The sequence below is a fragment of the Watersipora subatra genome, chromosome 5, assembly GCF_963576615.1.
Source record: "Watersipora subatra chromosome 5, tzWatSuba1.1, whole genome shotgun sequence".
In the NCBI taxonomy this organism is placed as follows: domain Eukaryota; kingdom Metazoa; phylum Bryozoa; class Gymnolaemata; order Cheilostomatida; family Watersiporidae; genus Watersipora; species Watersipora subatra.
In genome coordinates, this window is record NC_088712.1 from 44,598,820 (window position 1) to 44,623,982 (window position 25,163).

Consider the following 25,163-nt stretch of genomic DNA (forward strand, 5'->3'; position numbering starts at 1 on the left):
ATAACGGTAAAAAAGCTTGCTATAACTGTTATAATATGTGATACATGTATATATTATGATCATATATTACACGTTATTAGATTATCATTGTAATTTTTATTTACCCATATAAACTAATTTTATAGAGAATAATCAACCCATCATCAGGTGATTGATAGCACGCAGAGCACGACAATAAATGGCTGAAGTTAATATGTTTACACTTTATTTAGAAGTTATGTTGTTATTTACGTAACTAGCTGTTGGGTTTAGACAAATAAATAAAAAATGCAAATTAGATATCACTAATTTCATGCATACAAATTTTTATGTTTCAACTGTGCAGCATGAATAACAAGATAAAGTTTGCTAAAAATGAGATAACAGCCATCAGAGACAATATATCGAACATGAAAATGCATGCCTCTAACTGGTCAACAATTCCATCACACAATTGTATCTGCTAAATGATAACATTGAAATGCAGTGGCAGGTGTCTCTCAGTTGTCACAATAGTGGTATTGGTGAATAAAACATGGTGTGAATGTTTTTACTGCATGCATCCCCAAGACGTCTAAAACAGAAAATTAGATTCACAGTCTATAGCTTTTTAGGTCAAGTGTTTCACTTTTACAGCTCCACCACAGGGCACCATAAACCCAGTTTGGTAGATATATAGTTATATAGAGTTTAGGTTATTTTGATTTATTTGGTAAAAATGTGCAGAAGGGCAGCTAAAAATAACAAGCAAGTGTAAATTGTTCTAAAACACCTGAAAAAAACTACTAGAAAATTGTTCAATGAAGCTGTTAATTGCAATTTATATTCACTTTCATTTAAAGGTTTAAAATTCTAGTACCACATGTATGTCAATGTGTGGGAGAACTATATAGGTTACATTTATATAAAAATCCATAAGTTTCTTTTAAAAAAATTGAATGCTACAATATAAATTGGAATTGAATGGTGTTTATCTGGTTTTGCAGTGTGTAATACTGCCCTTGCAGACCATTACATATATATATACATCTAAGCTCAATATTTCAGTTACTTGACAAAACCCAACATTCATATAAAACTTGAGGTAAACCTTTTATAAACATTTTCAATACATCAAAACATAGTTATGATTGTAAACAAAAGCGGTAGAAAGACATAAACCTCAATAGCAATGCTTAAAAAATAACACAAGCGAATATAAGAAAAATAACTTGCCTTTTGGTGTCTCCGATTTTGAAAGAACTTAGCAGGTTTATTCGGTCTTTTTCACTAGCACACTTTTGGTAGCTCTCCGTCAGACTAAAACAAATACTGTCTCATAAAACTGGACGTAGAGCAACTCTCATAATTTATCTACAGTAATGCCTAAATAAATGCCAAGTAATAGACTCTATCATAAGCAACACACCTGCACGTTTTACTTAAATAAAAGCAACATTGTTCAAGTAGCTTGAACAATATAAGTCTTCAGTCTTTAGTGTTTGGTCTTTACTTGTACACAATCATATAGGCCTACACAGTTCAAACTGTTTAGGCCTATATGATTGTGGTTTTTTCCAATGCTAATAACTTATTGACTAAGTCATTTCATTAAGAAATCTAAGACTGAAGAGCATATCATTGTAAAGATTGTCTAGAAGTAAAATATAATGGGGCCTTTGCAAATGACGTTGAACACAAAAGTTATTTAGTCAACTGACAGCGTGAGCCAATGTCACTGAAAATAGCATTTTCATAAAAAAATGTATATCAGAGATAATCAGCAAGTGTTGGATACGAAACTCCCAAATTTTCCATAATACCTACCGCAACGATTTTTCATCTCTCTCTATTTTTATATATCTCATTTCTCTTATTACCCTATTAAAACATTAATGTCCGGTGCCCCCACCTCAACAGCTTCATCTATCTATATATATGTTTCTCAAAGTTTGTCTGTGTTTCTGGGTATCTGTCTATTTGTCAGTGCATGTCCAGTTAAAGCTATTAAAATCTTGGAAATTAAAATTCCGCATTTTGGATATGAACTCGCGGTGATAACAACCGCAAGTTTTGAACCCACACGCTCTAACACTGAGCTATGCAAGGTGTATTGATCACAGGCACTACCATACACTCTATAGCATATGCACGTGCTAAATGACGTATTATTTGAGCATTGCGCCCACGCGTTACGATGCCTTGGTTATAAAATATTTTTCCGTAACTCTAAGAAAAACGATGTTTTTTCGATATTTTTTCTATACGGATGAATTTTTTCTGCCACCAATATCAACAATAATTTCTCTCGAAATTAAAATATGGCAACTTGAGTACTGATTATACACGTTATTAAGAGATATACGTTGCTTGCCATGACGAGCAACATATATATCTTAATCCCCTTTATCTTTAAGAGATTGAGAGATTATCTTTACAATTTGTTAATCTCTTTTTATCCGTCATGATAAAAACCGATTCGCAAACAAACAAATGATAAAATTTTAGTTCAAAATTTGAAGTTTACTAAAATACATACTAAAACTTCCTTAAAGTATGTATTTAGTAAGCAAAATGCATTTAAGTTAGCATTAAATTCATTTAACATAAACTTTAGGTTTAGGTCTGTTGAAAAAATTCTTCAGACGCAGATGATGCAAATATTTATTTTTCAAAATTGTTAATTTTTGTTTCTACATGTTCTATAATAATGGTTTGTTTGTTACTTGTTCTTGAATATATATTTGTAGCATTCAATCGATTATTATTATATAGCTCGTAATATTTCAGGTGTATATCATATTATTTGGTAGCTTAACCACGGTTATTTAGACTCAGCTCACAATGGATCGAAACTCATAACTCCTCTTCCATTGCACATAAAACACCAGTTTTGGCTGTAAACTAGTGAACTTGCCAATAAGTGCAATGAGCTGCTGTGAAAAATTTTAAATTTAGTTATAAAATAACTAGAAATTCCCCTGTCATACAGCCCATGACCAAAGTGATAATGGAAAAAGAAAGGGTACTGCCAGTTGAGAGATGCAATATTAGCAGTCAAATGGCTCTGGCACACTGCAGTGCAATAGGAGAACTGCAATGGTAGCTGCAATGGTAGCTGTAATGTAGTGGGTGTTGTTATCTACAACAAACAGCAATAATGAAAGGAAAAGATTATATGTTTATATCTCTCCCCCTGCAATAGGAGAAATGCAATATTAGAAATAAAATGGCAAGCTGCTGTGTAATATACACAGGCTGGGGGCTGTATACCATTGGTCATAGCAACCAAAATCAAGAAGTTGTGATATTTACCTAGATTTTGTATTTATATCTAAAAGATTATGCTGAATTTAAAACTCCAAACAGATTTTACCTGGTTGTCTTGTAAATTCGAATGATTATTCTTATAACTAAATCTTATAATAATCTTATAAAATTGAATAATTATTCTTACAATTGTAATATTGTAAGATAATATTGTACAATTGTACATATTGTAACAATCTTATAAGAATCGTTAGTAAAATATCATTGTTATTTTCTTTACTTTCACTTCTTTGGACATCAGTTGGAATACCAAAGTGCTCGTTATAATTGTCCAAAATGTCAGAGTCTGGTAGAATCGGCAAAAAAAAACGATTACTTTTCAGTACTTCCACGTTAATTACAGAAACCTTCGGCATATGCCTTTGGACAATGCCATAGACTGGTGAAATGTGCACGTTTTTCTCGTGAAATGCGCATGACTTAATGGTTCTACTCTCTGTCACAAGGCCTTACCGGCATTTCGTTGGCCGGTCTTAATTCTGATTAAAAAAGGCTCAAGTTTTATTTGCAATTTTTGGCCAAATTAATCGGTCTATTTATGTATAATCCGATCAGATGGGTTAGTTTTAGGATATTGTGTCAACTTTTCAAAGACTTGGTAACATATTTAAATATGTTTATATGTGTTTTGTATCATTGATATACTTAAATGACTCTGCACAAGAATGGTTAAATTTTTTGGTGGAATTTCGGTACAAGGGTTTGGTAACGGCCGTTGATGGATAATTTTTCGGGAGTTGTGTGCGCATATGTATTTATCATAAAGCTGCCAAACAATCACTTCACTCGTGTTTGGCCGTGGGAAAATATTCCTTCGCATTTAGCAAGACAAAAAATTGAAAACTTGAACAAATTGCAACGCAGGCTATAAGATCGTTGCAGGTTAATTGCAAGCAATAGATATCAACTGGTAAAGATATTTCTCAGCTTCCCAATGCATATTTATTTAAAGATCTATGACAAGTTGGAGGTGAGTTTTAGCAGATTTATTGCATCCAAATGGGTTAAAGTCACACCGCTCGGCTACATTCCCTTCGACCGTAAAAAAGTTTAAATTTAGCTTCTCAAAATTTTTCCGAGCTATTACAAAAATACAGCACCAGCCTCTATACAAACTTCAACTCTAATAAAATGCCGCTATAAGAAAAGAGTTGAAAAATAAAACGCTGTGGTGTTCAAATAGAGACTTTTCCCTGTTGTTAAGATCAAGCATAAACATAGGCTAGCATTAAAAATATGTCATAAATTATAACATGCAAGTTTTTACTTAAAGGATGATATAAATACCTTCTGATGGACGAATAACTCTCCACGATAGCATTAGCTTTGTCCAGGGAAACTCCGGGAACACACATGAGCATTCGCTTAAATGAATCCGTGACAGTAGGAGGTTTCGTTTTGCTACCGGCTGAGTTAAAGTCAGCGTACGTCATGTGGCATTGTTCATGGTCTGTCATGTTGAATGGCAGTTGAGGGAGGGAATGCTTTGAATATCCGTGAACTATCTTATCCTAACAAGAGGTCGGAAAATAGTTGAAGTTACGAAAAAATTCTTACCAGAATGGTCAAGTAGTTTATGTCAAAGAAAGGTGAACAATATTTTTATATCATTAGATTTTCAGTTGACCATTATGCTTTTTTGTAGCCCATTCCTTAGTTTTTTGCCTTTGAATTTTCCGCCAACAGCCTAAATTGATCTTGTAGCCATAGTTTGAGAACAACTCAAATTAACTTCATGGTTCTGTGGCAGCTTACTAAACAAATGACTAAAAATCTGAGAAATTTGCATCATCTAAAAAGATACAAACTGTAGATTTAAAGCAAGCAGTCTTGCCTCATCAAAGTTTAGAACTTAGCAGACTTAGCAAATAATTGAGGTGGATAATCGAAGTAAACGCTTAAAGATGCGCAAAAAAACCAATGAATATTTGAAAAACAAATAATTTTCAATAATAACAATAATAAATAAAATTCATTATTGTTTGTAAGACACACTTAAACGAAACTGTCAAACAACTGTTAAAAAGTTGTTTAAAAGAGTTAAACAAGTGTTCAAATACTTGCTAAACTCACTCTTTTTAACACTTGTATTAAAACACTCTAAGAAGTGTTTAACACAAGTGGTAAAAAAAGTTGAACTTTTGTGTAAATTTTAAATTGTTAAAAAGATACACTATTTAAAACATGCAGTGTTAAAAGGTGTATATTTTTAACACTGGATCATAAATAAATAGGGTTAAACAGACAGCACTAAATCTTTATGATACACTGAATAAAAAGGGATAAAAAGGTAATAATACTTGTAAACTAGGGAGAGTGGGCTATCTTCTAGGCACCTACCTGGTAAATCTTGACAATCTGTCTGTGCAGGAGTGATATGTAAGCTATGGAGTCTTTGACAGAGTCACATCTCTTTACATAGAACTCATCTATAATCTGTAGCAATTGAGTGAACGCCTATGCATCAAACCTTTTAGATGCTATACTAAATGATCCAACCATAGCCAAAATTGACGTACATGTAAATACATACAGCCATACTTGTACAAACGTGTGTCTCCACATACAAACAACTTGAGATCAGAGCTGACTTTCTAGCAAGTTTCTTGCTTGAGATACAAGTATTCTAGGAGATACGAGCCAATGCTCGATGACCGCTACACTAGATGGCCACATATGGAAGAGGTTGCTTTTAACAACAACATCGCTCAGTGTTTTGCTTTGAATCAGTTTGAAAATTTTTTTAGAAGGTTGGCTGAAAGCTAGTAAACCCGTGGCAAACAGCTCGTAGATGGGTACAGATACTAAAAAAAACATAAAGGTTGACTTGCAACAAAATTCACATTACTGTTATTTGGTACCAACAGATTCACCATGTTTTACTCTGCTGTGTTGTAGGTGCAAAATATGTGGAAATGTGATTCAAAGCTCTTAAAAGCTCAAAACCGAACAGTTAATCACAGCCATCACGAAAACGCCGTAGATCGGAATCCTTTTCCAAAACAGCTCAAATGGGATGTAGATGAACACGATGGCTTCTGTTTACACCTTCAGACAACCTCGATCGGCGAAATATTTTCACAAATATACTTAATGCATTCAATAAAATCATTTCTATTGTCTTTACGCATGCTGTTTCATCATCCTTGTAATGCTGTCACTTTGAGCACTGATATCTCAAAACCTACCGTAAAAATTCGTTTAATTTTTTAACCTTAGTTCGAAGGCATGCATATCATCCTCTGATAAACATGACGACGCTGTTGGTCACCTGCTTAGCAGGACTTATGGGTCACATGATCAGATTACAGCTTGACGATTAGTTCAAGCCGAAACAAAACTGTAAAGTAGCGAGCATCTATATTTGATACGGGGTCTTCGGTAAAACCCGAAGTGTTTGTTATAAACTAGTGCTACAGGACGTTTTATATTGAGCTTTTTATTGGCCTTTAATTTAAGTGATAACATCATGTGTCAAAACAATAACGACTTTGAGTACAACGTCGAAATAAAGAGATTCCACACTGGCGTTTTCGTAATGGCAGCGATTAACCGTTCCTTTTTCTAGCTTTTAAAAACTTGTAATCCCATTTCCACATATTTTGCACCTACAACACAACAGAGTAAGACACGGTGAATCTTTTAATAGCAAATAACTGTAATGTGAATTTTGTTGCAGGTAAACCTTCAAGTAAGTGTAGTACAACATTGAAACTTTCCTTCACTTGTGTGTGTGTTTTGTAAACTCAATTTAGTGAAAACATATTCAAAGTTTCTGTTACATGGGGTTACAAATATTTAGTGTACTGAAGTCATTGCTCTCAAGTTTCTTTCAGGCAGCTGGTATCCACAATGTCTGTCTCGAAGGTAAAAGTTTGATACAGTAGTGTGTCTAGTGATGTTACTTTTTATTGCAGATCATAACAACTAGGTATTGTAGGTACTGAATTATCACAATTAAAAACACATTGTTCAGCCGTAATATCCTTTTTAGAATATCACGGTGTTTTCATAGTATGATAACGAATTAATTTGTACTTAATTATTTTATATGAGAAAGAGTGGCTTGAAACACGAATAAATTGACTTACAAGCTCAGCACTAGAACACATTAAGCTCATACGTCGACATGTGACTGTACTAACTACGTGCACAAACCAACTAGTACGCCACTAGTCTTCAATTTTCTATAAAATTTGCGACAATGTGATCGGAAGTACTCAGATAATCTCAGTGCTATTTTAAACATCCACTTGATATATCGGTATCTCAGTAATTAATAGCTATCACAAAGATGATATTACACACAGATCCTTAGTAGATTTTATAATAAAATATCAGCATTTTTCTATAATTTGCATTTGTTTTTGATACTTGAAGTGATCTTAGTGCTGTGATCAACACGATAAAATCGCTCAGATGAAAAACAGGTGCCGAAGTGACTTTACTAGTTGATATCATTGCTATAGTTATTATCAGCTGTTGCGTTCAAGTTGCAGAGTTACGAGTCTATATTCTGTAACTTTCGTTGTAACTATCGAAATCATAATCGCAAATTATTGAGTGTGAGTATTTGAACCGTGATCAAGTTTTGTTGATTTTAATCTTGAAACATTCTGGAATTAATTTGAAACATTGAAACATACCAAACTTTGTGTAAGTTCAAATGCAATAATTACACTATCCTTTATGACACCAAACTAGCAAAAAACAAATGCATACAACTAGATAAGTAGTAATGAGGTCTATAAGAAAAATACTTGTTGAAATACATATCACACATGTCACATAAGTTACCTGTGTGTTCATTGTTGCCTGCAGCAGAGCATCTTCCTTGATCCTAGCATTATCTTGTGTAGCATAGTATTCTATCAGATAGATGGGCTTCCGTAACCCGGACTGTTTCATTCTCAACTACAAAGGTCATGACTAGATGTGCTTGAATGCTAATATGGCAAAATTGATAGTCCAAGGCTTTTACCCACATAAAACATTAAAGGTAAAATATTGGTTGTCAAACAAGCAGTTCAACTTATAGAAACCAGCAGAAAGTCCAAGAGATGCTACTCTATCAAGCTTTACTCTAATAAAAGCTATGTATGTACATGTAGATCCATAGCCATGGTTAGAAATTGAAAAAAATTGCACTGAAGAGGATTCAAACTTGCAACTTTCAGCATAGCATACCAACGCTCTAACAACTGCCCCAATTGACCGACTCCTGGAACTCCAGATGAATTGTACACATAGATATTACATCTCATGACACACTAGATTTCAGGGTACTAGTATTACATAAAAGTAAAGGTGAAAAATTCCTCAGAGCAAAAGGTTTTATTAAATATAATTGATTTAATGATGGCTACTATACAAGTAGTTGAACTAAAATTGTTCTTTGTTTCAAAGGTTACAAGAATTTAGGAATCTCATAATACACATGCTTTGCTTTGCTTTAATCGAAAGTTGATTGTGAGCAACTAAAACTGTTTAAATTACAGTTTGTATCATAAGTCGACACATCCTCCAGTAGAATACTGGTTTGAAACTCTCACTGCCTTCCGTAACTGTTTGTATCATAAGTCGACACATCCTCCAGTAGAATACTGGTTTGAAACTCTCACTGCCTTCCGTAACTGTTTGTATCATAAGTCGACACATCCTCCAGTAGAATACTGGTTTGAAACTCTCACTGCCTTCCGCAACTGTTTGTATCATAAGTCGACACATTCTCCAGTAGAATACTGGTTTGAAACTCTCACTGCCTTCCGTAACTGTTTGTATCATAAGTCGACACATCCTCCAGTAGAATACTGGTTTGAAACTCTCACTGCCTTCCGTAACTGTTTGTATCATAAGTCGACACATCCTCCAGTAGAATACTGGTTTGAAACTCTCACTGCCTTCCGTAACTGTTTGTATCATAAGTCGACACATCCTCCAGTAGAATACTGGTTTGAAACTCTCACTGCCTTCCGTAACTGTTTGTATCATAAGTCGACACATCCTCCAGTAGAATACTGGTTTGAAACTCTCACTGCCTTCCGTAACTGTTTGTATCATAAGTCGACACATCCTCCAGTAGAATACTGGTTTGAAACTCTCACTGCCTTCCGCAACTGTTTGAAACAGTAGATTTAAGGTTGTCTAGACAATCCCAATTTAATCCTTATCACGCTTTTACTAGAATTTAAACATGTCCACCAGTTGCCACAAGTAGCTAATTTATGTTTATTTTTTGCGAAATCAAAGCAATCCTGTATCATTTATTCGAATGCTGGTAAACTCTTTTAACCTTCAACAACTACATGTATGTTAAGGAATAGATTTTACAGTATAAAAACCTCTGGACATTGAAGCTCTGTCATACCAAATTAGTTTGTTCCAGTGCTGGCAACGCGAGGCGAAAATAAAAGGGTATAGAACCCATAATAATTATCTAATGCAAACACCCTCTGGGGAAAAACATCAAAATTTTATATACATATTGTACTGCACATATTAAAAATTAGTAACAAAATAGTATGCTAACCTTATTAACTATAGTTACTTACACTAACTTTAGTGTATTTAGTGGTTATGATCCGCAATAACATGTAACTTTACAATGAACTATATGCTGTACGTACTGTGGGGAGTTCTTACTTTCGTGACAGACTTATAATATACACTTTGAATTTAACTCAAATGAATTTAGCTTACTGAACACACACCTAAAGCTAAGTTTGAGTATGTATTTTACTAAAGTAAACTTCCACTTTATGATTCTCTAAAATTTTACAACCTATTGGTCATGTTTCATTTTCAGGCAATGTGGGAAGGACTTTAGAAAATAGCATACTGGCATCTTCGTTATTCTGGCTTATTCAGCATACCAAATTTGAATACCCAGATAAATTTTTGTTGATAAACCTATGGCGCAAAAATGTCGTATAACGGGGACGAAAAACTAGTGTGTGACATTGTAAGGCAAAAACCGCATAACAAAGACATCATAACCGAGGTGTGCACCATAATAATACTATTCATGATCAATGAGACCTTGCTTAAAATTACGATTTGCTCCACCAATTTCACACGTAGTCATTTTTATTTGAGTGAATTAAGTCAGCCACTACGATTGCTCACTAAACTTTTTCTTTGTTGAATCACAATGTAAAGAAATAATGTTTCACATATGTTTAAACCTGATGATACATTCAACTCCTATCAACTGAAGAATCATCTTCAGTTTCACAAGAAGTCATCTGTGCTAAAAGGTAACTAGCTTTTTCTTGAACAAACTAAGAATTTCATTTGACAAATTTCATAAAGCTTGGACGTGTATTATTTTACTAAAGTATTTTGCTAAGCCACGATCATCTTACCAGTGTTAATCTGAGGTTTAAAAGATGACACTTTGGTTGTTATGCAAGTCATCAAATTGGGCTAAAAGATTTCTCATAAGAGTTATGAAAAAGTTAAAATGTTATATTTTATATCTTCGAGTAGAATTAATGTTTACAGATTTGTTCAATTTTGCTGCATTTTTATCAGCAAAGGATGCTACTAAGGAAAATTATTTATTTTTAAAAATCTGGTCACAACAGTTGCAATCACAACAGCTACTGTTTTCACAGCGAGTATTTGTTTAAAATGATATTTAATTACAATTTAAATAACTGTAGAAAATGAGAAGCACTTTTTATTCGTAGTTCCTTTTATAAATCACTTGCCGAGGTGAAATTAATCTGTTTATCTTAGCATGATGATCCACAGCCATACAAGCCAAATGATGTCGAGATAACATTGACTAGTGAAAACAATGTAGACACAACTCCATTACCCTAGCAATAAATACTTGCAAAAAAGCAATATTTGGAGCCATCCTTTCCACAGCTGTGAACAAACTATTACTAGTTGGGCTTCATGACATTGCACATAACCCATTCTAGTTATTTAAACTAGATGGAAGTTTTGCCTGTCGTGTCTACAAAGATTGCAACAGAAGGCCTTCCTTCAACTGCTCAGGGTGGTGGAAAAGCAGGGACTTACTTTCTGCTCCTTATATCGGCCATCTACAATGCTACCAGACAGGTCGTCCATGCGCTTTCTCTCTATTATAAAGTCGAGTACAACTTCCCTTTTATCCCCTGAAATGATGGCGAATGATTGAAAAACCTTTTCTAAACACCTGTTCAGACATCCTGTTTACAAGTGTACACAAAAAAATGAAACTGAAGTCACTCAACTTCAAATTTCATGCAAAAGAATAGATGTATTAGCAATAGTATGCAGCAACTTGTTTTTGTTGGTTCCTAATAACATTTCTAGCATAATGATAACTTAACCATAAAAATAATTTTTAACAAATAAAATAATAAACAAGTTTGAGCTAATGGAACATAAAAGCTAAATAAATACCTTCTGTACCAGCAGATCAGAATGTATACAGTTATGAGTGGAAGGTAGTCACTATTGTACACAAAAATACAAAACATTCTGAGTATCTCTAAGGAATATTAACTGCAAAAACTACTTGAATGAATCATTTTTTATTAATTTTTTATTGCAAATACAAAATAAAGATACCTTTATTTGAATGCCACCTTTAATATAGCGGCCACTAGAGAAGAAGGGTTGAAAAACAACGCCATCCTCAATTGAGCACCACGTTTTATTTGACCGCTACTTCAACATTCTCTTATCTTTATGAACCAATGATAGAAAGTTATCAGTAGAAAAGTGTACACAAAATAGAACTAATAATGACCTCGGTTACACCATTAACAATTCATTTTTCGTTGTTGCTGTAGCGGTTGCCACGATTTTAGTGACGGGGTACCTGAGAAAGTCAATCATCACAATCATCAAAACTACACTCTGATCCGTAGCCATTAAAGTCTAAATCATATATATTGCTTTCAAATTCGTCCATAACGTTGTTCACAATCTTACCTGAGAACTTTAAAGCGTTTTGATTTCCGATTTTCAGCTCGAAAGCGTTAACAGGTTTTCTTTAAAAGCCTGAAAGCGACACCATCGAAATAATTAATAACAATACCACGCTAACAATTTATAATCAAAGTAGTTCCTTGTTTAACTAGGTCTTATTCTTGGACGGATATAAAAACTGATTAGCAGAAATGCTGAGACCGATGGCATTAGTGTCGATCCACCCATAGTAAAATATAGGCGAAATTAGTATCACATCGCTCGTAAAAAGCCGAAAGATACAACACCGCTCTTAATTTGAACACGACCTATGCCACCTCTAACTAAACACCACTATTATAAGGAAAGAGTTGATACACAGAGTGCCATGGCATTTAAATTGAGGTTTTACGGTATTCCAATAGAGCCGTGTAACACTGCAACTTGAACGCAATAGCCGATGTCATAGTGACAGGCATAAACAAGAAGTGCAACTACTGAGATCATTTTTAGAAAGGTTTTGTTATTCTGAGTGTTTTAATCACGATCAAGTCAAATTTAATCTTGAAACATACTGGCAGTCATATCACCTCAAACAACAAAATTGCAAATGATAGTAAAATAACAATAATTAGGGTTAAAACAGAGGTGAAATTAAGAGGTGAAATTAATCTCTTAATCTTAGCATAAGGTTTCACAGCCATATTAGCCAAATGATGTTGAGACAATATTGACTAGTGAAAACAATGTAGACACAACTCCTTTACCCTAGCAATAAATACTTGCACAAACGTAATATTTGGAGCTATCCTTCCCGTAGCTGTGAACTACAGCTGTGGAAACAGCTACACAAATTACTATTACTATCACAATTACACTTCAGACTTATGATGAAATTAGTAAAATTTTTGTGTATGTTCATTTTTAAAGACAGTTAATGCTTCTCGTGAACATCAAGCTTTTGAACATTCTTCGAGCTCCAAAAAATATCTTACCATATTTTTCTTGTGCTATCCAGACAAAGTCGCCAACATTTAGTGGACGTACATCAAATTTAACTGCATTTTTGTTGAGGCACGGTAACATGAGCTGTTTTGCCCTCCCAAAGCTACAAGCAAAATAGAATATGGTAACTTTAATGAGCAATATGAGTTCTCCTATGATATTGAAAGTGAGCAAAACAATTCTAGTTCTTCTCTGCCCCTCAGTTCGCCTTTTGCCATGCCACTGATGCATCACTCTTTACTGATACAAAGCTATCTTGCAATACTAACATGACCATTCGCCTGACGGCTGTCATAGCTGAAGAAGCTTCATGAGCTGATGGCCCCAGTTTTACGGTGGCAATATTTTTGACCTGTTACTATTATTTATATTATTACTATATTTTATGCAAGCAAACCTATGAAAATCAAAATATACATACAAAATTAAGATCTTGATGGTTATGTGAAGCATTGTGACAACAGACCAGTTGTAATTGAACGAAAATAAATTCTAATTCAGCATAGATATATTAGCAAAATCATGAGCAAAGTAAAATTATGCATTTTACAATACATGTAAGATAATAAAATATAAATTCGAACATTCAAAGTTCTGCAATGGGTAGATGCGTGGTAACAGCTGTACTAAATTTCTTTGCAATCACTAAATCAGTAGTTCCTGACTGAGCACAGACAACACACGACTCTGATAGCATTTTAAAACTTATTTTCTAGTTTAATGTGTGTGTAAGTAAGGAGACTGTACCGACCAATAAGATGAATTCTTCTACCATGTACATGATATAAATCAAAACTGGTACAAATAGTGTTGCGGGTGAAACAGTTAACAGCTAAGCTGCCTCCTGGGAGCTTGAGGGGTAAGACTGTACACACCAGTATATTTGTATGCAAAAACATGACATGTTTTTCGCGAAAGTCAATTTCCTAAGAGTTGTGATTAAAATATAGTTCAATTTCAGCCTTCGAATCTGACGCAAGTAGGAAGTCGAACAAATTTTTGCCACATTTTTTTATAATCGCCGCATGAATAAATTTTATTTTGAAAACCATTGCTAGGCTTTGGGTGTGCTAACTGCTTATATTGGTTGCAAATCAATGTAATGAGGTTTATGCTCTAATTATCTTTAAGGAAGCAGTTCTTAGCATATCTATGGTAAAAGCTGCAGAGACATTACTTCTGAACCTTATTCTAAATTTATCCATTAGTTTTGCAATCCCCTCTTTGGCCCCCAAAAATTACAACTTTTCCCAACTAAATAACATGCAATATGAGTCTACAATTTTATGTTGCTACGAACATTTAGATAATACTAACACTTATAAGAAGCAATCTCTTAGGTGAAGGAGTTGCCAAAGGTCATTTCATGCAGTTGACAATCCTTCCACAAACTATTTAACCCTATTAACACAGCTTATTTAACCTCACAGCTGTCCATAGTCGCACCTTCAGAATTGTCGTAACTACTGAGTATATAGCAAAGGGGCGTGTGCACACGCACCCACACATGTATTGACATCTTTAGATTGTGTAATGTTACCCAAAATGTTCTCTGTTGTCTACCAGCAACAAGATTTCATATTGAGAGGGATGAAGAGTGAACAAGGGTGTTGTTTCCAACAGAGCTTTTGCAGCATCAGAAGTTCGGATGGGCTGTGGGCCTTTCCTCTCAGTGCTGGTATTTATCTAAAATATGTAGTTTGATCAATCAAACTCTCACAATACAATAAATATAGAGGAGCGACTATGGTAAAAAAGTGGTAGTCGACCTAGGACTCTCTAACAAAGCAAAAATGATACAAAACTAAAAAGTCTCAGAAAGCCACAAGATGGAGGGTTTACAGAGTAATTGCATTTATTCAAATATCCATTAGCTGGTTCAACCATCTCATCAAGATTGTAAGGGGGCTGCGATGATAGAACAAGCGAAAATAAAGAAAATGGAAGCTTTTAATAATACAGCTGTTATATATCTGTTTGGTGGAGCTCAAGGCTTAGCGTTTTCGTTTGAATAGCCACATGCTTCAAGAGGATTGCTGAATCAACCATCTATATAATTTTATCATTTTATTACAAAAAAATTATAATAGAAAAACTGAAAATTTTCGAGTCTGGGTAATTCAAGGGGAAGGATTCTATGTACGGATGCTACCCAAACATTTCAATAATTAACAAAAGAACATCAATAATCAAGAGAGTGAAAAAAAGCTGATTTCTATGTGCTGCTACTAACATACAGCACCCAAAGGCAGTTATAGCGTTCCAACATGATTATACATAAAAGGAATGGTGTCAAAGTTAAAGACGCATAATAACAGGGGTGAACCTTCAAAACACTACTGTTATCAAATGGTTGAAACAAGGCGTTACAAACCTGTAAATTATCCAGAGAAGAGGGAATGCCGATACCAGCAGATCGAACAACTGTAAAAGCTTGACTCGTCTTCGTCTCCTTCGACCGACCCACCACAGCTGGTTGAATACGAATAGATTCAGAAGATTTAGGGACTTCAGTTTGGGTCTTTGATTGGTGAGAGCTTGCTGCTGGTTGGTCAGAACTCGGAATGGTTGAATCTGATTGGTCATGAAGCTGCTTAGCTAGAGTCACACCCTCACCTGTCAGTCTGTACCTGGTAGATATCAGTGATGAATAAAATAACAATGATGATTGGACGTTCAAGAAACAAGAACAAGGAACACCATGACTTTGTAGTGTCTACTGACAGTTCATTCCATAAAATCTGAAGTAAACAGAGTGCTAGTAACTAATCAACCTATAAAACCTATGGGGCAAAATTTTTTTAATTTCATTATCAAGATTTATTCCCTCTGCTGCATGTACGGCACTTTATTCCAAACTAAATTTATCCTGGAACTAAATATACTGCAACCATTTGCGCATGAGGTTTGGCACAGGAGTAATTTTGATTGGATGCCCTTCCTAACACCACTAACAGTCCTTCTGTGATTTGAACCACTGACCTTCTGGTTATATGCCAGCACACTAGCCACTGAACCATGACTGCTTCCTAAAGACATATTATTTTTAGTAGAAAAAGTACACTAACCGATGAACCACAGCTGCTCTGTGGTTCATCAGTTAGTGTACTAGGTAAGTAGGCTACACTGACTAACAATAGTTTTGAAACAGTTGACCAATCCAAAGAAGGTATGGGTAATGAGTTAAACCTGATCAACATTTATGGAGTTACATTGATGAGTCAATACAATACAGACTGACTCTCAGCAGAACATCATAACATATATCAACACATGACTGCTTTTATGTCCATGATGATGCTACCATATTCAGAGAAATGCATCAATTTAATGTTGTCAATGACAGGCCTTATACCAAAAATAGTCAATAGAATATTAAATGTTATACAAAAAACGCATTGCAATTTCGACATTTTCATAAACAACAGATTTTTTACCACGTTTACCAGGAACCTGTTACATCAACCTCATCTGAAAAAAGCTAACCACATAATAAGGCTTAAAGTGTTGTTCAATAATATGCCTCCTACTCATGACATAAACAAGAGCTCATACAATAAACTGTCGCTATAGAATCTAGACAATGCCAAGCCATAATTTCAAATAATAAAATTTAATGAATCACAAAATTTAAATGAAATTTAAAAATAAGATTATAATTTAAGTCAATTTAAAACAATATCTACAAGATATCCGGTTGATAAGCATGCTGAGCGGCAGATACAGATCGAACCCAGAATCAATTTCAAAAGTTAATTTAAAACAAATGTCAAGGGCAAGCGTGAGCATGAACAACATAAAACTATCTTATAAAGGTTGGATAGAAGTAACTATTTACAAACTGTTCAAAAATAAAGTGAACAGATTTCACCAGATTTTACAGCGCATGTCATTCATCCTTAAAAAAGAAAATGTTAAATTTATTAAAAAAACCGACAATGAGAAAAACACAATCAGCGAAGCCTTGAGCAAATTTGAAAATTAGTTTTCAATTTGCCAGGATATATACTTTTAATTTCAATTAAGGTGCAAAGTTAATACTTATTAAAGGTACAAAACTTGCGTAGTTTTTTTTTATTAAACTTCGTAAACTTTCGTGATTTCCAAAGTCCATAACTACTATTGTTACGGAAGGTAGGAAGTTGATACGAGTGGGGCATTACATTAACTTATTGAACTTCTGGTCTCATATTTAAATCTAGTTCTTTTAAGAGTATTATTATATGAATGATATGAATCATTAGTGATCAAATAATAGTAACACTGCGGAGGAAGGCGGTTGGGCCTTGCTAGAGCCAGCTGAGTAGATCGGGCTAACTGGAAATTGACCGCCCAGGTAAGGCAAAGACAATCCAACTCGGACAAGGGGAGAAACTAACGACTATCTAAAGACAGAAAGAAAGAGACGACCGCTGAGAGAACGCAGACACATGCATGCTATTACTTGTGAATTACCGATTATTATACCTTTTATTTGGAGGATAAATATATTTCTACTATTGACCAACACTGGTGTCATCTTAGTGTAGTCTAACAGAAGGTTAGCAAGAAGACCTTCACAATACCACGCTAAGCATGCTAACATTAATAAAGCTAATGTTCAACAATACCCTAGGACACTTATGTATTCGTGTCATAAAACTTTTGCATTTTCGAGGAGTCATCCTCTCGCGAAAATTTCATGAGCGAAACTAAACTATCATAACGAACGAGCGAAAATGTGAAGTTAAATAGCTTTGTTCATTGATATCCACAATAAAGTCGTCATATTAGAAATGCAGGTAATTTTCGTGTGTGGTCGGGCTCATTGGGAAATTTCTGGTAAACTCGTTATAGCTAACACATCGACTGAGCAGCATGGCAAAGCAAATTAAGATAACAAGTTTTTTTGGAAAAGCCAAGACAAATGAAGAAGATGATGATATCAGTTTAGTCACAGAATTTGTAACTGATGAGGATGAAAGTCTGGTAGAGAAGGTCATAAAATTGTATAATAATTATTATAGTGATGAATTTTATTGCCAACCAAAAACAATAACAACCCTCACCAGGTCCAACCATGTTATACAGTTCTGGTTGTAAAGTTGGTTGTTATCTATTGTCTTCGGACTTGAGTGTGAAAGTCACGGTGGGGGGGGCATAAATGTCATCGATAGTCCAAGAAACCAATGGCTGCAAGCGATCAAATTGAATTATCGATCTCACCCACACATTTCTACCTGCGGTTTACAAATACAAACTAGTCCCAAATTTAAGATTTTTTCTTACTAGCGAACTGGGCCTGAGGAATCTAATCTGTTTGTTCCACTGCATTTATTTTCACATCACTATATTTTAGCTCTCATCAGAGCCGCAAAATTAAGTTGCAGCGAAATTTTACTCTGTGTGCTACTCACGAAACTAAATACTAGCGAAATAAAAGTGTCCTAGGGTATGCTCATACTAAACATACTTTGCGTGAAACTCTAAAACTTATTTATTCATCAAGCGCTTACTTGGCAGGGCAGCTGTACTTCTCTACCAGATACTTAGAGGTTAGAGTCTTCATTGATGAGAAGGCTGTGTAATGAGACCCTCCATCTGTCTAGAATACAGGCTACAACTCAATTACAAACCATCTTAAAAATTGTCATGATGTGACCCTCCTATATGGATGACAGTTTCATTATGCATTGGCAGTAGCCTATGAATTGAACTTAAACAGAGAGAATTGCAAGTTAAAAAAGATGCTGCGAACCCAGACGAATAAATAGCTTATAATGAACAAATTAATTTAATGAGATTCAGCGTACAATATATAAACAATTGCATCAAAATAGGGATTTTACAATGTAAAGTCTCGAAGTCAAAAAAATATTTGATTCCACCTATGAAATAAGTTCAAACATATTCTAGCACACGACCTTCAAGGTTTCTTGCAGCAGTAGTTGCATTGGCAATCATGAAGAGGCTTGTAAAAGTTGAACAGTAAAAGTTTTGCTCTCCCAAAAAATTGTTTGGAAGCTAATATCGACTAGTTCAGCAGCGCAAAAGAAGAGTTGAGGCAAGAACATATTGTGGAAGGTATTGGACAACTAGAGGATGTTCCTTGCATGGAAAACAACAATCAGAACGCAGCTATCCAAGCAAATGATGGAAATATTTTTGTTTTAAAAACGTCAATTTTTGTTTTTACATGTAATATAAGTATGGCACGTTTATGTCACTTGTTTATGAATATGTATTTGTATCATTTGATAGATTGTCATTATATAACGTTTAAATACAGTAGACGCTCCTATAACATATAACTCCTATAACGGAAACTCCAGATAACGTGAAAAATTTATGTGAAGTCTTTGCTTCTTACTACGTAAAAAGTTCCATATAACATAAAGTGTCAATTCGGGCAAGTTTTTCAAATCCATTTGAATGTTAGTTTATTTTGCCGCAGTTGCGGAAGAAAAACGCCGTGCGTTTAGCATTATATATATTATATATAACTTTCGCGACATTCTAATTCGTCGTAATAAATTTATCGTTAAATGTGTAGACAAAACAGAGAATAGGATAGCTGTGCAATTGTTCATAAATACAAGGGCGATCCATTGGCGCAGGTATTACAGCGTCGGTCTACCAGTCTTAATGTCACGAGTTGGAGTATCGTCAAAAATTATCTTTATCCTAACCTTGACCACTGAATAGTAATAGATGAATAGGTAGAACTGCCTTTTATAGTAAAATCATTTTGTTGTTTTGCCTTATTGTAAACATACAAAATATTTGGTATTAGCTTGATCTTGCAGAAAAAAATTTGCTGTTTAGAAAATTTATCAAATCGTTTTAAATGAATGTCGAAACATGTGCAGCCCCTATTAACTTGTAAAATTTACCATAATCATGGTCTATAAAACCAGTGAGATTGATCATAGAAAGGAGAAAAGTCGATGATGCGAACCTATAATTCTGCAGTTACCCTACGACACTTTTATTTCGCTAGTATTTAGTTTCGTGAGTAGCACACAGAGTAAAATTTCGCTGCAACTTAATTTCGCGGCTCTGATGAGTGCGAAAATAGTGATGTGAAAATAAATGCAGTGGAAAAAACAGATTACATTTCTCATGTCCACTTCGCTAATAAAAAAAATTCAATTTTTTTCTTATTCTTCTTAAAAGCTTCACAACCAAAACTTTATAACCTTTTCACTGCCATAAACGCATTTATGCGTTTTCTAGGGGCCACTGCCATAAACGCATTTTTGGACTTTCTCAGCAATTGCGTGGTAACCTGATTTTATTATTCGTTGACCACATAACCCACGGTCTTCAAGAGTTTTATGAAATTGACTGTGTCGTCCGAAGATTTCTCTATAAAATCAGCCTAAAACAATGAAGCAATTCTAAACTTTTGTCTGAGAATTTCTAATCTAAAAACGAACATTTTTCTGTGAGTTCATTAACTACCGCGCGCGAGTCATAAAACAGGTAATTAGTTGTTGATGACATTATAGCCAATTAAGATTTAGATTTTCGTGATTAACACAGATAATTAAAGTAGCAGCACTGTATCTGACAGTGGCGAAAGTAATAGTTTTGTAAGAGTAAGGAACATTGTGGAGGATCGTTTTAGCTTCGGATCGATCGTAGCTTCACATAGCTTTATCATCGCGCACAAGTATAGATACATTGAATTTTTGCATAGCAATATTGGTTAAAATGTTGGCAAAATAAAATACTGTATACATATCATGAAACAATATCGGCAATTTCGGTAAAATGGCTGGCACTAGGCCGATAGCGAATTTGTACATGGTTGGCAGTGAAAGAGATAATGTGGTTGGACCTGATGAGGGTTGATATTGTTTTTGGTTGGTAATAAAATTCATCACTACAATAATTATTCTTCAATTTTATGAGTTCATCTACAAGACTTTCATCTTCATCAGTTACAAATTCGGTGACTAAACTGATATCATCTTAATTTGCTTTGCCATGCTGCTCAGTCGGTGTATTAGCTATAATGAGTTTATCAGAAATTTCCGATTGAGCCCAACCACAGACGAAAGTTGCCTGCATTTCTAATATGACAATTTTATTGTGGATATCAATGAACAAAGCTATTTAACTTCGCGTTTTTGCTCGTTCGTTATGATAGTTTAGTTTCGCTCATGAAATTTTTGCAAGAGGATGACACCGCGAAAATGTGAAAGTTCGATGACACAAATACATAAGTGTCCTAGGGTACTGTACAACCCACAAAGTAACAGAGTTAAGTGCAGTTGTTCTTTTTTTGCATAGCCAATGGGGTGTGTTTGGAAAGATCTTGGAACGGATTAGATAATTTACATGTCTTTTACTGTTCTTAAAACGTAAATTAACTATTACGTAAACATTCCTGGAACGGATTACTTATAGGAGCGTCTAATATGTGCAGATTTATAGCATGTTGTTTAATAGCATCCTTGCGGTAGTCTGATCTTACAATGGATAGATGCTCGTAACTCCTTTTCTATTGCACAAAAAAGCTAGTTTTGGCTGCAAACCGTAGCAAACATATCAATGAGTGCCATGAGCTTTAATGCAAAATTGTTAAATATAAATAAAAAATAAAAATATGTCTTTAAATTTAGAATGAAGTGAAAGTTGAAAATACCAACAAATTACAAAGAAAGACAGGCTATAATACCATCATAGGTTAATTGCAAGCTATAGATATCAACTGGTAGAGATATTTCTCAATTTTTTCGATTAATTAAGAGATTTGACAAGTTAAAGGTAAGTTAGAAGAATTATTGCCTAGAAAAGGTTTAATATCGCTCCACCGGAAAAAGAGAGCAAAATATAGGCGACATTTGCTTTAGCTGTAATAGGGCTAAACTTATCTTCCAAAAATTCTGATGAACCATTTGAAAAATAGACCGCCAGCCTATATTTGACTTTCAAGTAGAGGTTTTACGGTTGCTTAGACTTTCACTTTGTTCTAAGCTAAAGCAAGTTATCCAGCATATCTCATTCACAACCGCATCTCATTCACAACCACATCTCATTCACAACCGCATCTCGTTCACAACCGCATCTCATTCACAACCGCATCTCATTCACAACCACATCTCGTTCACAACCGCATCTCGTTCACAACCACATCTCATTCACAACCGCATCTCGTTCACAACCGCATCTCATTCACAACCACATCTCATTCACAACCGCATCTCATTCACAACCGCATCTCGTTCACAACCACATCTCATTCACAACCACATCTCGTTCACAACCGCATCTCGTTCACAACCGCATCTCGTTCACAACCGCATCTCATTCACAACCGCATCTCATTCACAACCGCATCTCATTCACAACCGCATCTCGTTCACAACCGCATCTCGTTCACAACCGCATCTCATTCACAACCACATCTCATTCACAACCACATCTACTTACTGTCAGGCCTACACTTGCCTTCCACGGTCTCTGAGGTGACATTAAAAACCTTAACATACTTCATTTTTCATATAAAGTTTTTTAAGTTTTTCTATCTGATTCAGGATCTTTAATGCTTACTGTACTTACCTGCAGCCTAAAGTAGTTACTAGAGCTTTGTGGGTTGGAGATTAAATCAAAGGGGTAACAGTGAATTCTGATAGGAATAACTGCTCTTAGATACAATGGTCGTTACACGCAGATATCAAAATGAACTAACATAAGTTCAGCTGTGTAGAAAATCTAAAAATTGTTAACTTATGTTTCGGTAAAAATAATTTTCTACAATTTTATGAATATTTTGAATTTTAAACATTTATTCTGAATATATTTTGAATATCTTTATAGAACTTCTAAATACTTACAACCGTAAATGATTTGTCACTGAAAGACTCTGCTAACCGAATGAGGTCTGCTTTAATAAGATATTCTCCATGGTTTTCCAACTGTAAGGATAAGCAACACAATTATAATAGAAAAGGTTTAACTTCCTCGAGTAAAATGAGAATCCGGCATATCTAATGATACATGTCCTTATGTTTACTGCGTCCCCTACAGAATTTGGGCATACACATGTATACTTGTCTGTACGTATAACTTATGCAGTGTATATTTGTTGTGTTATGGTTATGTCTTGTCGTAGATACATATTTCTAAGCTAACACTAAAAGACATGATCCCATACAACACCCAAAATAATTTTCCTCTTCCATGTCTAAAGGAAGGCTTGTACAGAAGCTTGTAGAGACTTATGGAAAAGCTGACAATTTAGCTCCTTTGAACACGCAAACTAAGGTTTACTCAGTTACTGCTGTAGCTGTATCAATAGCAGTGGTTTTAAAGTTGGTACATTTAAAATCACTGCTATTGTAACACAAAAATAGAAGGATTCGACATCCATACTGTAAGCTATTATTCTTGCTAATTTAATGTTAATTCAATATTTACCCTTTACTAAAAAGTATCTGTGAGTTTTCATTAAAGAATCTCAAATAAAGCTGATTTCAGGTTGAAGAAATTGCAATAAAATTACAACCAGTCAAATGAGGACCCATTTCAACGAGCCAAGTATAGATAAATTATTTCGGTAACGGTGCATCTTAGGTCGGTAAAACGCGCATACAACGCATGCGCAACGGGCATACAAGGCACTTGCAACGTACATACAAGGCACTAGCAATGCACATACAAGGCACTAGCAACACACATACAAGGCACTAGCAACGCACATACAAGGCACTAGCAATGCACATACAAGGCACTAGCAACACACATACAAGGCACTAGCAACGCACATACGAGGCACTAACAACGCACATACAAGGCACTAGCAACACACATACAAGGCACTAGCAACGCACATACAAAGCACTAACAACGCACATACAAGGCACTAGCAACACACATACAAGGCACTAGCAACGCACATACAAGGCACTAGCAACGCACATACAAGGCACTAGCAACGCACATACAAGGCACTAGCAACGCACATACAAGGCACTAGCAACGCACATACAAGGCACTAGCAACGCACATACAAGGCACTAGCAACGCACATACAAGGCACTAGCAACGCACATACAAGGCACTAGCAACGCACATACAAGGCACTAGCAACGCACATACAAGGCACTAGCAACGCACATACAAGGCACTAGCAACGCACATACAAGGCACTAGCAACGCACATACAAGGCACTAGCAACGCACATACAAGGCACTAGCAACGCACATACAAGGCACTAGCAACGCACATACAAGGCACTAGCAACGCACATACAAAGCACTAACAACACACATACAAGGCACTAGCAACGCACATACGAGGCACTAGCAACGCACAACCATTGCGGATACAACACACATACACTAGCATCACAACGGAAAAAAATGCACTAAAGAGCTCAGGGTTGCCATAAACAAAAGAGCTGTAATGTTTTAGACCTGTTTTAAAACAGATAAAAAATAGAATACTTTGTGTAATGTTTTAGACTGTTTTATTAACAGACTATATATATTTTGTTGTTAATGCGTTGTTAATTACTTGTGTCAGCATTGTATCCACAATGTATGTGCGTTGCAAGTGCCTTGTATGCGCGTTGTATGCGCGTTTTGCTGAACTAAGATGCGCCGTTACCATTATTTCTCATTCGCCAATTATGAAGACTTCGGAATGAAGAGAGCTGTAACTACATGTATCATTCAGCTTGCTTGATATATTAGCGTTTTATATTTAACAATAACTTCTCCTTCCTCATTCATCTTCGGCTTTCTTATCTTAACTCTTTCACTGCCATTTGCGCATTTATGCGAAATCTATGGTCAACTGCCGTATGCGCATTTTTGCGCATTTCTCAACAATTGCGTAGTAGCTTAATGTTATTATCCGTTGACAACATAATCAACGATCTTTAGGACTTTTATGGTACTAACAATGTTCTCCGAAAATTTCTCTATAAAATTAACTTAAAATAACAAAGCAATATAAAATTTTTGTT

At 35.0% G+C, this 25,163-nt stretch overlaps 1 protein-coding gene across 1 annotated transcript in view; it reads right to left on the reverse strand.

The window, feature by feature from the left end:
* Window positions 1–247: 247 nt before the first annotated feature.
* LOC137397395 (crossover junction endonuclease MUS81-like) overlaps window positions 248–25,163 on the reverse strand; it is a 30,126-nt gene continuing 5,210 nt past the window's right edge. The window contains exons 5-15 of the mRNA XM_068083685.1: window positions 23,028–23,108; window positions 18,699–18,787; window positions 15,578–15,833; window positions 14,744–14,889; window positions 13,194–13,306; window positions 11,320–11,417; window positions 8,086–8,202; window positions 5,629–5,724; window positions 4,576–4,799; window positions 1,195–1,278; window positions 248–553 (exon numbers count right to left, since the gene is read on the reverse strand). Of these exons, the coding sequence (XP_067939786.1) occupies window positions 487–553; window positions 1,195–1,278; window positions 4,576–4,799; window positions 5,629–5,724; window positions 8,086–8,202; window positions 11,320–11,417; window positions 13,194–13,306; window positions 14,744–14,889; window positions 15,578–15,833; window positions 18,699–18,787; window positions 23,028–23,108 (1,371 nt within the window). The 3' untranslated portion in view covers window positions 248–486. The remainder of the gene's footprint in view (window positions 554–1,194; window positions 1,279–4,575; window positions 4,800–5,628; window positions 5,725–8,085; window positions 8,203–11,319; window positions 11,418–13,193; window positions 13,307–14,743; window positions 14,890–15,577; window positions 15,834–18,698; window positions 18,788–23,027; window positions 23,109–25,163) is intronic.